General features: G+C 33.8%; 1 protein-coding gene across 3 annotated transcripts; it reads right to left on the reverse strand.

The window, feature by feature from the left end:
• Positions 1–974: 974 nt before the first annotated feature.
• Positions 975–14,292, reverse strand: LOC130799164 (protein ENHANCED DISEASE RESISTANCE 2-like). 3 transcript variants are annotated; one of them, XM_057662260.1, is made up of 21 exons: positions 13,725–14,292; positions 12,755–12,829; positions 11,756–11,809; positions 10,995–11,060; positions 10,779–10,882; positions 10,151–10,215; positions 9,946–10,059; positions 9,809–9,849; positions 9,631–9,731; positions 8,369–8,464; positions 7,276–7,340; positions 7,122–7,193; positions 6,820–6,975; positions 5,633–5,865; positions 5,497–5,536; positions 5,158–5,402; positions 3,544–3,588; positions 3,314–3,454; positions 2,560–2,655; positions 2,382–2,483; positions 975–1,696 (listed from the first exon to the last, which is right to left on the reverse strand). In XM_057662260.1, exons 1-21 carry the CDS (start codon positions 13,869–13,871, stop codon positions 1,592–1,594), a joined length of 2,163 nt encoding a protein of 720 aa, XP_057518243.1. In that variant the 5' UTR covers positions 13,872–14,292; the 3' UTR covers positions 975–1,591. The 3 variants fall into 3 exon arrangements, with proteins under 3 accessions (XP_057518243.1, XP_057518242.1, XP_057518244.1); XM_057662259.1 differs by having other exon boundaries at positions 10,995–11,132; XM_057662261.1 differs by having other exon boundaries at positions 10,995–11,154; positions 13,725–13,797.
• Between the last annotated feature and the right edge of the window lie 2,683 nt (positions 14,293–16,975).

Raw genomic sequence — 16,975 nt, forward strand, 5'->3', positions numbered from 1 at the left:
CTTTGGGTCATGACCTACTAATTTCTGGTTATTTCCGAGTCTACCTATAACAAAAATAGTATCGAGCTTGATATTGGAAAAGGGCTCTACGTTTGACATGTTTTATTCCGATCAATAATATACTATATTTTGATTCCGATAATAAAACACAACTTACATCAATAAAAGTGATCATGCAAATTCAATAAAACAAAATTAGGTATCCATGGTAAAAATGAATCGCCTAAATATTTATAAAATTAACAAGGAGAGTATTAAGATAGCTCAAGGTCAACTCAAACCAATGTCTTTATTTTCTTAAGAGTATTGTTGTATATATCCAACTCAGCCAAATCTCTTAGGTGCATTTGGATGAAAAAAAATACAAAAAAGGAAATAATAAGCATTTAAAAAGATGAAAAAATCTTTTATTTGAATAACAAAATGAAAAGAAAAAATTTTAAGGGAATGAATTTGAAAGGATTCAATGAATCTCTAAAGTTGAAAAAATTTAAAGGAAAAAGCTCATCTCGCTTTATTTTCCTTCCCTTTTCTCCTAAACAAATAAAAGTTATTTTCATTTCATTTATCATCCCTTCTCCTTTTCCCTCCCTTTCTTTATTGTCTCTCGAAAATTATTATTCAAATATAATATATTTCAACAATAAAAAAGATTCAAGTGCAATTTCATTCAAGGATTAACAAAAATTTGATAACAAATATCCTAAAAATAATAAGTAAAACTAATACCATCTATTGCTGTATTGTTTACTTTTTATATGACAACTTAATATACTACTAATATACAAGCGTATCAATTGTTCAGAGAATCTATGTGGAATAACACAACGAAGATAATCTATCCATCCAACTCATTTTGCTACATTATCCTTAAAAATCTCGCAATGAAAATTAGAATGTAACAAAATGAGTTGAAAGAAGTAATACACGACTTGAATTACCCGCAACAATTTAGAGGAAAATTATTCAGAAGATTGGCTATTAAAGATCAGCTTTTGGCAAGCCCATATCAATAATCACTTCCAAGTCCTAATATCCTAATATAGCTGGAAAAACAGTACAAAGATTTTGATGTTGTCATCATCTTATTCAGTATATTCCGCTCATAAGAACTAGGAAGTACAAGTTTGATGTGATATTCTAAAATCTAGATATACTAAGCATCTAAGAATAATACGGAAAAACTGAAAAAATCAAAACACAACACCCTTGTGACTGACTAAAACTTATACAGCCTCCACTATTCGGGAGGCGAGGTCGAGTAAATGGAGAAATTGAAAGAATCAATCAAATCAGCCACTATGGTGACCGACTAAAACTTGTACAAACTCTTCGTACTCGGGAGGTGAGCGTAGTAAATGCCAAGTCTCAATCCTTTTGGGAATGAAATGTATGTTAATCAGCGTCATGGTGATCTTGCTCCGTAAATATACAAATATGCAAGTGCTCGGTGGTGTTTGTTCTTCAATTAATCCTGGTCCTTCTGGTATTGGTTTTACATCAGTATTGGGGCATGATCAGCCACAACTTAAACAAATGTATCCTACGTTCAGATGAATATATGCACATCAGCTCCAACAGAAGTTTTTACTCATTCATCGGGTGGCAAGTCTGGAACAACTGCAGAGGACAATTCAATATGAGAAGCACGGACAGCACCAATCAATCTCTCTGGCAACTCATCTTCGCTATTTGCCTGATATCACAGTAACTTTGGGGTCAACTAGCCAGCAAATAAGCAAATTGCTAACAACATGAACAAAAAAACTGGCATTACACAGATCGAAAATAGATTGTCAATGATACACCTCTTGTGATTTTGATACATAATCAAGTCTAAAATGAACTATTCTCAAGGATGGTCAACAAAAATAATTAATAGCACTTAGCAGCATAGGGCGATACAATCCCACTGCTCAATAAGAATCCAATTCTAATTAGGAGTAGGGCAATACAAAAATAACTAAAGATTCCTTTTGAAAGAAAACATCTCTCTCCATCATAAACAATTCCAAGTGTTTTGCTTCATTTGGTATAGCAGAAGCTTAGTGCAAATACAAGGCCGCATCACTGTATTGCGACCATATTACCGCAACTGTAATATTAGGCCGCATTGATTGCAAAATCATTCGTATTGACCGTAATATTTGTTTTTCAAAAAGGAGAGGGATGAAAAAACTGATTTCTAAACAAGCATGAAATTGCCACCTTAATCATATTCATTCACCAAAATTTTTAGTTTTAACAGAATCCCAATCAGCAAGAATTTGAGACCAACAAAATTAAATTTCCTGCAGCTTTTGGAAAGTTGCATTCTAAAATCTCCAGTATACTCCAACCCTTACAAAGCAGTAAAATATCTAAAAGATTTAAAAGGCTACCTGTACAAGAAACGCCATATCAACCACCAATGTTGTAATTACCCCAATCACAAGGCCCAAAACTCCATTGGCAACTGTTGAAGAGCCTATGTCGACATCTACCTACAAAAAGGTTTTATTGTTAAAGAAAGAACAATATGCACAAGAATCTCACATTTATAGAAAGTATTGAAGTTACTTCTAAGTAATTTGGCCCACGAATGTAGTTACAATCAACTGCTTTCCCAAGCAAACAAGGAGTACTTCCAACACTTTGGCGAACAAACCAAGAGCCCTGCATAGCACACACAGCGGAGATTATAAAAACGCAAAAGAACAGGAGACATTAACGCATAATGGGCTAACATTATAACAAGCACCACTGTATGATTCAGAACAGGGGTAGAATGCTATTGTTTTTGTATGTACTTTTACCAGTTTGTAACTGAAACATATTGTGTAAACTGAGAGGAGTAGCTATGAGTTAGCAACAACCCCAGCATGACCAAGAAATATATAATCTTCACATAAGCTCGTTATTTGAAAAATAACTACTAATGCACAAGCTTTACTGCAGTTGGCAGAACGCAAGGAGAAGATAAATGCTATTCCAGAATTCCTAGGTATGCACTAGTACGTGTAATATTAAAATAAGAAGTATAGTGGAAGCCATTATAGAACATTCAGAAATATGAAGATATTCAACACAATCATAACCAAATAATACGAGGCATATTATACATACAAACAAACAGACACATAAAAGAGAGGGAGGACTAACAATAGGAGAACTGACCAAGAGTACCCAAGAGACAAGATTATATACACATACTCACCAATTTATACAGAACTGGTATAGTACATTAAAGGATGATGGGGGAGGGATACTCTGGCAATCTTAAATTATCAGCAGGCATTCTGCAAAACATTAACCAGGAAACAAATGAAGTTACCTTGGGAACTGAAGGGATAAGTTTTAGACGACCATTACGGAACTCATCATCACCATCCACAAAACGTTGCAGAAGTGATCCAGGAGTTAATTTTGTAGTCACAAAATAGAATACCATACTATAGTGAGTTGAACCAGGCACCTGTTGATTATAAAGGTAAATACTGTATTTGATTCAAGACGTGTCAAATTAGACCAAAATTCAAAGGTCAGGCCATTAAAACAACTTACTTGAACATTTATAACTAAAGAAAACAATCCTTTCTCCAGGGCAACCTACAAACAAAAGATGATCAAGGTTTATCATTTGAATAAACAAGAAAGCTAGTTAACTCCCACACAAAATAATATAGTTTATACAAACATATATCCATTATTGCAAAACGATAGATCAATAATCCAGGAGATGAGATTGACAATAGTTGCTGAAAACTATAGACCAATCAAAGCTTGACATTATATAAAGAACAACACTTCCTTACCCCATGATATTAAGTGGTTCTAACGTAAATGAGGTCGGGGGTCGGATGTACGCAACCTTACCCTTATTAATGATAACAAAGAGGTTGTTCCAATTGACTCTTGGTAGCAAATATCATCAGCGACTTCACACAAATAAAAAGTGCGCATGATTTAATGAATTATCTATAATAAGGTTTTGTTCTTTTCACCTTATTCAAAAATTCTCCCCCCGTTCCTTAATGAAGTTCCCACAAGGAATGTTTACGGAAATTTAAAAAATAGAATCTTTTCGATACTGTATATATTATTTTATTGAATATTAAATTTGATGAAGGCAAAGTGGCAACCATAAACATTAAAAAAATATTAAAAGAAAGTTAGTGGAAAAAATCTAAGGACCACAACTAATAAAAAAATGTTTTTCTAAAGTTAGTGGAAACATGTGGGGACCATAAGGAATATAAAAATGTCAAAATAAAGTTAGTGGAAGATATATGTGGACCATAAGTAATATTAAAGTATAAAAATAAGGATGAACAAGATTATTTTTATCCAAAATTTATGACATAAACAGAAAGATTATGAGAACAACAAATGGAACACCCCAAAATGGCAAATGGGAACTTCTTTAAGGAACGAAGGGAGTAATATTTTTTTAATATAATCACAACAGACCAAACGAATACCAGACTAAAAACATTCGGACCAGACGAGAACACAAATCATATCTTTCAGGTGAAGAGAACAAAGCTTGAAATGTAGGATTCCACTATCTACTCCGGAGCAAATGAAGTTTCTTTTTCCCACAAAAAAAAATATTTAAATTGGAGCACATAGAGATAATGATCAGCCATTAACTCTATACCTCTAATTTATAATCTTTTCAGAACATTTGAACTTACAGGATACAAATTAGCATACTAAAATATTTGAACCAAACCATTCCCCTCCATCCATTTTTAATCGAGAGAACTTTAATTTCGTGAATGTCCCCAACAAATAGCTCACTGCTACTATTCTATTACGAGCGGCCAACACCAGTTCTATCATTCTTATCTTTTTTCTACTTTGAGACACTTGGGTGATGCAAATGTATCACTTAAAAAAGTATGACGGGATTCGATCAGAAATCTAAACATTCACCAGTATACAGGGTTATATTTTGCTGCATCTTCCCAAAAGCAAAGGAGGAAAAACTTTAACAAGTTGACGGAGGTCAACTAAAAAGCAGACTAAGTAGCAAAGAAAAGTGGACGAAAAAAAAAATGATAACTGGCATTACTCATATAAACTCCTAATTACAAGAGGTAATTACATAATTTTCATGTCCTAATTGCTTTGACATTGAAATAGTATTAATCCTGTAGCTAGAAAGAATTTTACCTGCGCTGCACATCCTTGACGTCTAGCAACGTGGTCCATCCGCTTAGAATCTTTGAACCAATCAACTGCAACAAGATCCATCAAATGTTTCCCCGCTGGTACCTTGAATTTATCACGGCAGTAGCTCTTACTACGAACTTTAAAATTGTTTCCATCAGATATCCTCCAGCAATTACGAGCATTTTCATTGTCGTCTCTTCGTAAAGATCCGGAGAACATTGTTAAGTCAATTTGATCTTCAACAGCTTCAAATACAAAGAGAGATGTTAATCTTACTTGAATCAATTACTGCAGTTACAGAATCAAACAAGAGAGATCAGTATATTAAAAAATGTCTACCTGTTTTCTTGATTTCATTTTCAGGCGTAGAAGAGTAAACCTACAAATTTGCCAAAAACAGAGAAAAAACATTAAAGATGGAAAGTTGGAATGTATCGAACGTTTTTAAGGACTATCCGACTATTCAAATGTAAACCTCTTGGTTGCACTCTGGTATTTGAAAATCCTCATCTTCATCAGAATCATCATCCAAATTAACAAAGTTTCTATTAGGAACAATATTCGGATCAAGAGAACCAGCATGCATGGATGACTCCTCAAACTTTAGGGTCTTTTTTGACGACATAGAGGCTGAGGTCATGTTGACCATAACCGGGATTCTGGGAGTAGCAACCCTATCATCATTTTGAGCAAAATACTCTCGCAACCCTGTCATAGTTGGAGAGTAAACATAAATGACACACATATAAGAATAGCAGCCTTGCCTTCACATCCCACAAAATAACGCATTCAAGTGTACTAACAGATAAATGATCACTGTACTGACACTGCCATTAAGCTGCCCTCATGAAGTTTCCTACGAATGCCAATCTTGTTCAACTATGTTATACATTTAAATGGTGTTCAGCTATCTCATTCTATAACTATAGCAAGCATTCTCCAAGAACAGTTTATGGAAGTTACATCAGTAGATAATGTAATAAGCTGAAACCACTACAGAACCTGTTCCCTCCAAAAGTTTCCTCATAGGCAAATAACATCTTTAACAAATGCATTAATACAAGAATGCATTGAAGTAAGGGATCCTTTTCAGTGTCTGCATTTGAGATATAAGCATGGGTATTTTGATGGAGCAATAATCAAGAAAGGACTCCATTTTTCAACGTATTCATTAAAAAATACCAAAAGTATGGCTCAGATTAGAGGTGTTCATTCGGGTCACCGGGTCGATTTCAGTTCGGGTGTTTCGTGTTGGTTCAAAATCGATCTTGTATCCACATGGGTTTTTACATAATTTTAAATTCATTTTTATGCCGGTTCCAAGTCGGGTACGGTTATAAGATCGGATAAATGTTAGGTCGTTGTGTCTATTTTGAACAACTCTAGCACATATATTTAGTAAACATGAGCGAGAAAGGTTTAAAAACTTCCTTATTGTTTCTATTTGATTCTGCATATACACTTATAGCTTCCACTGTACATTTCATAACACAGTTTTTTGTAAATTATATAGCAACACCACAGGTATGCAATCAAAGAATAATCCAGAAAATCTAGCACAAGATAAAATTGAAAGAAAACTATAAACAGTAACACGGTGTACTAAACAAACGCAGCAAAGTTGATACAGACTGAAATGTGCCGTTTCCAATAAGATTTCACCTGCAACACTGTTCAACACCTGAAGTAGGCAGTGCTGCTGGAATGATGAGACATAACCCACACCCCATCCTTTTAGATCAATTTGCATAAGGTGCTGCACTTGTGATCTGGGCCTACCATTACGTGCTTTCAAAGGAGAAATGTTGAACCCACCACCTGAAATATTATTATACCAATGTTGTCAATTAAGAGTATTTGTAAACAAACTAAACATAAAATACGACTGCTAACAAGAAGAGCTGAATTATCCATTAAACAGAAATCAGTGGAAAAACAGCTAAAAATAAAGATACAGAGGTTACTCTCAAGATGAGCTCGCACAAATCCAGGCTGAGGGCCACAATTCTCATGCACCCTAGACCGGAACAACACAACTGTATGATAAAAAAATTCAATGAGAAAAAGGAACAAGAGTATGAAGATGAAGGTAGAAGGTTATCAAATATATAGACTAACCATAACTTCCATCATCATTACGTCGCCAATAGCGCACATAACAGAGGTCACGAGGCCACACAAACCTGAAAAATCACATTTTACTAAAATTAACAGGACTTCTTTGTAGATTTACCAACACAGCGAGATATAGCAGCCACAAAGGTGATGCAACAAGAAAAACAACAACAATGTGAAAGTCATAATCCCAAAAGATTGGGGAGAAAGTTGATGCATCAACAAAAAACTTTACCATAAGTAGCAAATGGATTCAAAATAACTGAAAGTATACATAATCTAAAATTTTACTTGCATTTCATTCAGATATCTCCATTTCCAATGGAGCCATAGATTCACAATCCTTCAGTCTTGAAGATAATGAGCAAGAGGGAAATAGACGTTGAATTATGTACGCTTCTTATTTATGTGAAATTGTAGATCGTGTTTTCAATCAAGGGTCAAAAACAACCTCTTAGTTATAACAAGGATAAAGTGCAAATTCACAACCTTGCCAAGGTAGGAACCACTCTAGTGGTGTTAAATATAATGAACAAGGGGGAAATAGGACATTGAATCATGTACGCTTCTTATTTATGTGAAATTGTAGATGGTGTTTTCAATCAAGGGTCAAAAACAACCTCTTAGCATTAACAAGGATAAAGTGCAAATCCACTACCTTGCCTAGATAGGAGCCACTTTAGTGGCATTAGGATTTGGGACAATGTAATGTAATGTAAACTTCCAAGCATAGTACACAACAATTTTTTAGGGAAGCATATTCTAACCTCCAACAGAAGACTTATCAAACGCGTTGGTCAGACAGGTTCCAAGTCCAGCCAGTTAGGGTTTGAATCACTTTTGAAGATACCCTCTAAAAAGAGCACATTCTTCATTGTTCAAGACCTTAAACTTAATGAACAAAGACTATGTTTAACTTGTCCTACTCTTGTAAACTGTGGCATAATGTAATCCCCACCCACATCCCCAACCAAAAAAGGAAAGCAGGAGTTTGAAAACAAGTTAAATAGTGACTATGATTTGTTTGCATTCATCATCGAATCTTGAAGATGTGCTGAACCTCTATATTAAGAAAATTACTGAAAATGAAACTTACATTGAAAACCAGTCAAGCAGAAGCCTATGATATATTACAGCAGTATGTCCATCCACTTCTTCAACCAGGCTACCATACTGGAAAGAGCAATCCCATCTGCATTTCCACATAAAATTAAAACCACGTCAGATCATAAGAAAATATAAGCATCAAGCACAAATCTCCAGATACTACATATCAAAGAAGCCAAAATCACATGAAGCTTCAACCAAAAAAAACTTAAATAAAATAGTCAAACTAAGCCAAATAAGAAGATTGGAACACATTGGCATTGACTCAAGTGTTTACCTAGATTTATGTCTAAAACTTATTTGTCCTTTTCACATTCCCATCTTCAACTTCATCAATCTTACATCTTACTAACTAAATTCTTCAAAAGCTCCATGAATTCAAACTCTAAAATTATACGTACTATGGTTTCGGATTATAATGGACTCTATTAAAATGACTCGTTAAATCAAGATCACTTTTTTATATAAAGTTGCTCATGAAGTATGCTACCAAAGTTCAATCGATAATAACTTCTTTGTTATCACTGACAAGCAATTGGAGTCACTTAAAGGCATTGGGTTAGGGTGATAGAAAGTTATTGCCTTTTTTCTAGTCACAAACACCAAAATTCCATCCGCCCACCCACCCTCCACCATCTGCTCACCCAGACACACACACACACACACAACAATGCCAAAATCTTACCAATAATGTGGGAAAATAAAATCCCCTCCAAATGGAAAATAATTTTGACCTTCTCCCTCCTCCCTATTTGTCCTCCCAACCATCAACTTATTTTATGTGGCTTGATATAACAAACAAAAGTATCATAAGTGGTTGTATTAGGCAAAGAAATTTAAATGAGAATCCAACCTCACAAAAAATCATGTCTTGTTTGGCTTAGTTGGACGATTTTCCCGGAAAACAAATACACAACTAAATATATCCATAACCCAGCTCCAAATATTACGAAAGGGATTCCCCCCGCGTGCACACACACACAGAGGCATACATTCATGATGGGGGGGAATCACTTGTCAAGGCACCAATAGCATATCAATCAAATAGGAATGTTCTTGGACCAAAATTGAAAACTATGATAGGTTGAGATCCAGCAGAAGAGTGAAATCCAGAGATGTAAAGGTCACATCACATTTTTGAAAAAAAATTAAACGGATGAGCTAAAAGAAGCTTCTCTCAACTCTCAAGATGAGAATTTCCAAGGATTCAAAATTAACAAAAATGATTCATCGCTGATATTAGTCACTTACTCAAATCTTGTCCCATCCATGCTCATAACAAGCTCAAATATTTCTTCACAAGTAGCTTCAACAACTCCTACAGCTCTCATCGCTCTACTACAACTCCTCGGCTGTATAAAAAAATTTCATTACGAAGAAATAACTTTGAAATGTTAAGCAGCATCTTTTAAAGAACAAAGTTGCTTACAAGGTAGTCAACTTCAGAAAGCTCCTCGAATATACGGAGCCCTACAATTTTAGAAATTACTCCTTTTCAGGCAACTTGTTAAAAGACATTTGTTTTCGAGATAGTGAAACCACGATTAAATCAAATTTCATAAGTACCATTTTGGCATTGTAAAAGACGCCAATGCTTCCGTGAAAAGACCTGGTTATTGACATGTTGGGATAGATCTGAGTCTATTTCACGGGTCCAATCAAGTATAGCCTCTGGAGGTCCTGGTAAATGGATAGACAAATTACTAAAATAGTTTAGACCAAGATAAGCACAAGCTGATCATGATTACTAAGAGGAGAAAAGAACACCAACCATTTCCAATAGTTTTTCTCCTCAATAAATTAGGACCATCCTCTTCATCTTCCTGGGCACTAAGTCTACATAGTTACAAAGAACAAATTTGTTTATAAAAGAGTAGATGTCCAACAAAAAAGGAAAATTATATCAACTTTTGTCTAGAAAATTCTACAATAAGAAAAAAAATAATAAAAAAAAATAAAAGGGTAGCACAGCTAGTTGAGTTGGTTAAACACTATGAACAGATATCAATTTGTTATTGAAACACTCAGAATGAAACTCTCTACTATAAAGTCTTTTTACTTTCAGTGCAACTGCAATCTCACTGCAAATGCAATTTCCTCCTTGAAAGACAGAAGAAAACAGCATAAGGTAACTCTAAAAAAATTTGATGTACAAGGTCCGAAACAAATTTTATACATCTTGAGAATTTAAATTAGGATCAAAGAGTTGTTCTCTTTCTCAGTTTCTTTCGTGAGAATCATTGACATATTTCCTTATTTTCAAATTTACCACATTATCAAACTTCTAAAATGTGAAACAAGGGTTTGCAGATCACCAATATCAAGGCATATAAAAGAATCTATTATATAAAAAAATCTACATTTTTGGCTTAGAAAGTTTGAATAAAGAATCCACTTACTGACTTTCCTGATCTGAGGAAGAAGCATTTCTCATGGAATCCGAACCCGCTTTATACTCAAAAGATATGTACTTATTTCCATTAACAACTTGTGACTCTTGGTGCTGCAAATAAAATCCAAATCAATTGATCTTAGAATTTTTTTAATTATATCAGAGAAAGTATTAATTTAAGAACATCTTTCTTGACTTCGAAAGGACTGTAAAATATGATTACCTGGTCAATGACTTGTTCGATCTTCTCTTTCCAGATTAAAGCTTCCTGAATGTTAAAAGCTGCCATCTTTATCACGAAGACACATCGGGTTAAGCTTTTCCAAATTTTATTTCGTAGCAGCGTGACAAGTGAAGGACACTGCATAATAACCAACCATAGTCTGGTACCACTATTTAAGTTACATTAGAACAACTTACAGTTGAGAAATCTACATTTAAAATTTGCTGTGCATTGAAGTTGTAGCAGCTAGCTGTAGTAGTTTATTTTATAAAATGCAGAGTGTTATAGGAAATTCCTCAAGACTTCCTTTGGCATGTCTTGCACTGAAACCATTTGGAAGTAGATTCCAGAAATCTTAACAGACTCAATTATCCATTGAAGTGGTAATAAACAATTTTGAACAACACCAATGGGCAAAGAAATCATGTGTTCAACGACTCAATCCTCGGGAGCAAAAAAGTGTCAAGATCTAAAACTTTTTGATATATCCAATTAGCAAATTAGTCAATGTACTCATCCCCACCTGGCACTGGACCAAGCTATAAATTTTGCATGAGACTAAACTACCACCATCTCTATCCATAACAACCATCATGAGAATAATAAATCCAAGAAACTAAAATATTAAGCATTCTAAATGAGGGGAGGTGCATTGAGAAATAATAAAACCTTTACTAGCTTGGGTATGGAGCCTCTATGAGATCAAAAGTGAACAAAAGCTAGATATAACAACCAAATATTGGAAAGAATAAAGAACACACCGTAATCCTGTGATACTTGTCCTTTTGGTTGTACACAGATAACACATAAACCATCTGCAGAACCATGTAAATACAAATGTTCTAAGCACATATAAGCAGAGAATATTTTATGAATTCATCAACAACATTACATGGCCTCAATTCCACTCAAGTAGCACCGACCTAGGCAGATTAAGAGGTCAAATGTACACAACCGTACCCTTGTATAACAACAAAGTGATGTTTCTTATTTGAGCTATGACTGATAGTTTCTAAAATTCATAGTTCATACACACGTGTTATACCGGCCTACTAAGTAGTCTAATATAATTGGTCGTATCATGCATTAGCTTGTTCTTGGTTTTTTGATATCCTGTCACTATTCGCGTCAAATTCAGTACGGAATCCACACGTAGAGAGTTACGGAAAATCTAGATGTAAGAAGACCTAGAACATACAGCTGATACACATACAGCTAAACTATACATATGAAAGAGCTGGAAGGAAATAGTAAAATACAGATTAATGCAAAGTCATTAATGGCCTGTTCCTTACGGTAATAGATAACAGTAATTGTAATGAGTTTTTAGACGTGATTTTGTAGAAAAATATCAAGATAACAAAGTAATAGTTCTCCACCTTCAAGTACCCTGTTTTCACCACCTTTAAACTGGAGTTGATGATAATGGAAACATTTTGGAAAAATCCACGATTGTGAGATGAAGTTGAGTTATCATGAAAATTTGAACATAATCATAGAATTTCCTTACAAACTTACATATAATATTGTCATAATTACCATCATTACTTTCCCATTGACAAAATAAGACATTACAACCATCCGTATCTTTTTTCTATCCAAGCAAAGCCCACGATCATTCCTTTACGATCAAATGAACCCCCACAATAATCACAGTTCTAAATAACTATGATACAGTTGTTTGATGATCCTTCAAACAAGTAGCTTGCAACATATAGCAATATAAATGAAGAAGAAGCAAAGATAACAAAAAATCTCACATGTCCATGGTGTGTCTTCAAGCCTCGGTCCTCCACTCTACAATTTCCATCAATAACAAGTGTCTTGACAGGTACCTATTCAGAGCAATAAAACAATAAAAAAAATTATTAAGGACTACTAAACATAGGTGAAAAAATAGTTACAGGCTAAGGGTCAAAGCTAAATCCACATCAAAAGCCCTTCAAAGTATAGCTTTTCCTCGAAGGAAGAGGCAAGAGGATTCAAAAACAACTTATTCATTTCATTTTTCTCTATAATTGAGCTCCTTCAAAGCTACATATCATTCATGCAAAGTTGAAACGACTTGTAGTTATTTCCACAATCCACATCATTCTATCCACTTTCCAACCATTGCATTGTCAATCTAATCATTTCATCTAAAAAGAAACTATGTTCTTCTAATAACTGGAACAATGTCACCTTATAATGAAACCAAAAAGGCTTCTAACAACCGGAACAATGTCACCTTATAATGAAACTAAAAAGGCTTCATTTAATCTCAAAGAAAAACATCCATCCCACTCTTAATCCCGCCTCTCGATGTATCCTCCTAACTCCAAACACCGGTATTATCAAAAAAAAAAAAAAAAAAAAAAAAAAAACTACTAATAGAGTAATTTTTAACCATAATACCAACAAATCTTCCATTTAAAACATGACTCCTTGGCTATTCGAGCTAAATTTATCATCATTAGTAATACTCATCTCTAATCGGTCAAAAAATTACAATAATACTGAAACTTCTCTGCTACACTTAAAACATAATATCTCTTATAATCTTCCATCATTCCAATTATCTCCACTTCTCATCAAATCACTTCAACTATAATCAAGTTCAGAATCCATTTTCCTCAAACAAATAGTGAACATACACCACCAAAAATAAGATTCAGAAAATATAATCAGAATAACTAACTAAAAGAAAAGATACAACATCATTAATTAAGCAGCAACTAAATTTTCATTTACCTGATTATCTTGAGGTTTTCTCTTATAGTAAGCAAGAAGACGAGGCTCAAGAACAAAATATCTCATATGAATAAAAGATCGACCAATTTTTCTTCTCCCAATTCTCACCATCCATCCCTCATACACCACCTTAGATGATGATGACATCACTTTTTCCACCCCCAACAAAATCAAATATCAAAATTCAGCCAAAAAAACATAAAATTCCACCAAAATGGAGGGAAATAATTTTAAAACACAGAAATTTGTATGATCGCTGTTACAAATGTATCAAATTGAAAAAATGATCATAATTTATGAGCTATCAAATAATTAAATTTAAAAAATGGTTTTAGTTCATAAATTTCTCCCTGGAATTCAAAATTCCGCTCGGGAATTCCGAAAAAAATCAGCGAAAGAATAATCGAAGAAAAATTGAAGAATGAATTGAAAAATTCGATTGTCGAAGGTGAAATTTGACGCTGAATTGAGGTTTAGAGATTTGAAAATTGAGGTTGAAAAATTGGGAAAACATGAAAGAGAAGAGCTCCGCGAGATCTATGTTGTCTGCACTATAGTCTATATATTTATGCTGCTGAAAATTAAATCAACTAGTAGGCGGAAAATTAAAGTAAATAATACTCCCTCCTTTCCATTTTACTTATCTAATTTATTTTTTCACATTTATCGAGTTTACATTTTAATTTTTAATATTTTTAAGTATATTTAAATAAAAATTATGATAAGTTAATATTAATAATTTTTGTATTGAAATAAATAAAAGAAGACTCTACTTGATTATATTTTCATTTATAGATTAAAAAACAAATTAAAAAATATTGATGAATAATGACGAAAAGTAAATGGGACAAGTGAAATGAAGGTAAAATGAATAAGAGGAAGTAAATAATAAATAATAAATTAATATAATATCATTATATCAACGTATTGTAGGTAAAGGTGTTCATTCGGGTGATCGGGTCGGTTTCGGACGGATGTAACAAGTTCGGTTGCATTTCGGATCGGTTATTTTTCGGCTGTGTGTTACAAGGGGTCACACTCGGGTCGAGTCGGTTAGTCACAGTTCGATTGGAGATCAGTTATTCAAGCTATTGGGTTAGCATCAGTTCGGTGTCGGTTGAAGTTCGTGTCGAGTGCCAATCGGTCTCGGGTTGTCATCGATTACTAATTGGTTCAGTTTTGTTGGGTACAGATCGAGTTCGAGTTTTTTTTTAAAGCAAAATTCAGCTACGTATTACTAATTACTACCAATCGAATCAATATCAAATTAAGTTGCTAGTCAATTTTTAATTGATGACAAGATTCCATTTATTTAAAGCAAAATAGTTAAAATGCAAATCAATTAGTAATCATTATTACTTTGTTACTTTTACTTGTTTGACCGGAAATTAAAATTATAAAGTTCTATCAATATTCATCTAATTCGATTAAAAGTAGTTAAATAAACATTGACCATTGATTATTAACTCTAAATATAGGAAACCATGTATTTATAAAATTTAATTTATTAAAATATCTAACACTTTATTAGATTAACAAATAAGATGATTGAATATAAGTCTATCATACTTCTATGTTAAAAATTGGTTCATGTTTACAGCAGTTTGATCTAAAATTCGTTCAGTTAAGTCGGTTTTAGCCGGATAGAATTCAGTTTCGAACATGATTCAGGTCGGTCATTATTAGGTTCGGGTAACCTCGGTTAACGGTTATGTGTCGGTTACAAAAATCGGTTACAGCTTGGGTTCAGCTTTCCCATTTTCGGTTGTCAACCGGTTCGGGTACAATTTCGGTTCAGGTACTGTCGGTTCGATAAACCAAAAAAAGGAACACATTTTCGGGTCGGTTTACTTTCGTTTTCGGTTCGGATTTTCGAGTCGGGTCACTTTTGAACAGCTCTAATTGTAGGAATAGAAGAAAAAAAAAGAAAAAGATAAAAGTGTAGCTTTTTTTGTCTCGGAGTGTGTGATGTGTAGGAACATCGCAATAAGGAAAACTGATATAGATTGCAAGCGACTACAAGTTTTCTTATTGTGATATTTTTCCCACAAAGGTGCTTGGGTTATGAAATTGAAAATTCACAATGACATACAATCAATCACATCAACCGATTAGTACGAACCGATTGAACTTAATGATTATGTGTTTATGTAGAGATTAAAATCAGAAAACAATAAAAGAGTTAATTACTCTTTTCTATGTTTCAAGAGATTGAGAGAAAGATGACAGAAATATATATTCAAGGATGTATAAGATTTCCATGCAGTCACTCTTATTTATAGAGTTAAAGTGACATATGGATTCATCCAAAACCATACATCAATGATAACTGATGATTATCAGTTAATTATGATTTAAAACATTTGTTCATAACAACACATTATTCCATGAAACAAAGTTTCATATCACGAACTAATTATCTGTTTCAATGTGCTCGAACGAGCACTATAGGTGCTCGAACGAGCACTATAGGTGCTCGAAAGAGCACTATAGGTGCTCGAAAGAACATAAGCCAAAACACTTTCCAGAAACTTTCTGACGCGAAAATTCTTAAGTGCTCGAACGAGCACATGCCCAGACCCCCAAACAAATGTTTTGAAGCACACTGTCTGACGAAACACAGCATGCTCGAACGAGCACCTGTTTGCTCAAACGAGCAGGTGGTCTAGCATGCTTGTTTTGGTTCCGTTGTTACGTCTTTGCTTAGTCTATGCATTAGTACATGTCTTAAGCCTTTGGATATAGTCCTACATGCTCTAAATCTCAACAATATCAAATGATAGTTTTTCATTCAAAAATATATATGTGGAATAGATGGAATGCATGAGGGTTAGAAAATCTAGGGAAGGTTATTTGGAAATTTTTCGAAATCTTTGTGAGAAGAATTTGTTTTTATTGTATATCAGAATGAATAATTTTTTGTTTCTCTTCTCTATAGTGATTCTTTAATATACCACAACTCCTATGTAAGGTTGAATTTGATATGAAGTGAGTTGGATTGAACTTTTCGAAGATAAAAACTAATTTAAAAGGAGCACACTCATTACAGAAGTTGATTCAAGATGTGATTGTAGAAAAATTAAGTCTAGTGTCTAAAAAAACCATAAAATATACTACTTATCTTTATCCCATTTTCAAGATGATGTCAAATAAAAATTTATTCGCTTCTTAAATGTTGTTACCCGTATAATATTGTGTTGCCACTTTTTAAATACAATTACAAAAATGCCCCCTATTCACTTCTTAAAGGC

The sequence above is a fragment of the Amaranthus tricolor genome, chromosome 14 (assembly GCF_026212465.1).
Source record: "Amaranthus tricolor cultivar Red isolate AtriRed21 chromosome 14, ASM2621246v1, whole genome shotgun sequence".
Classification (NCBI taxonomy): Eukaryota; Viridiplantae; Streptophyta; class Magnoliopsida; order Caryophyllales; family Amaranthaceae; genus Amaranthus; species Amaranthus tricolor.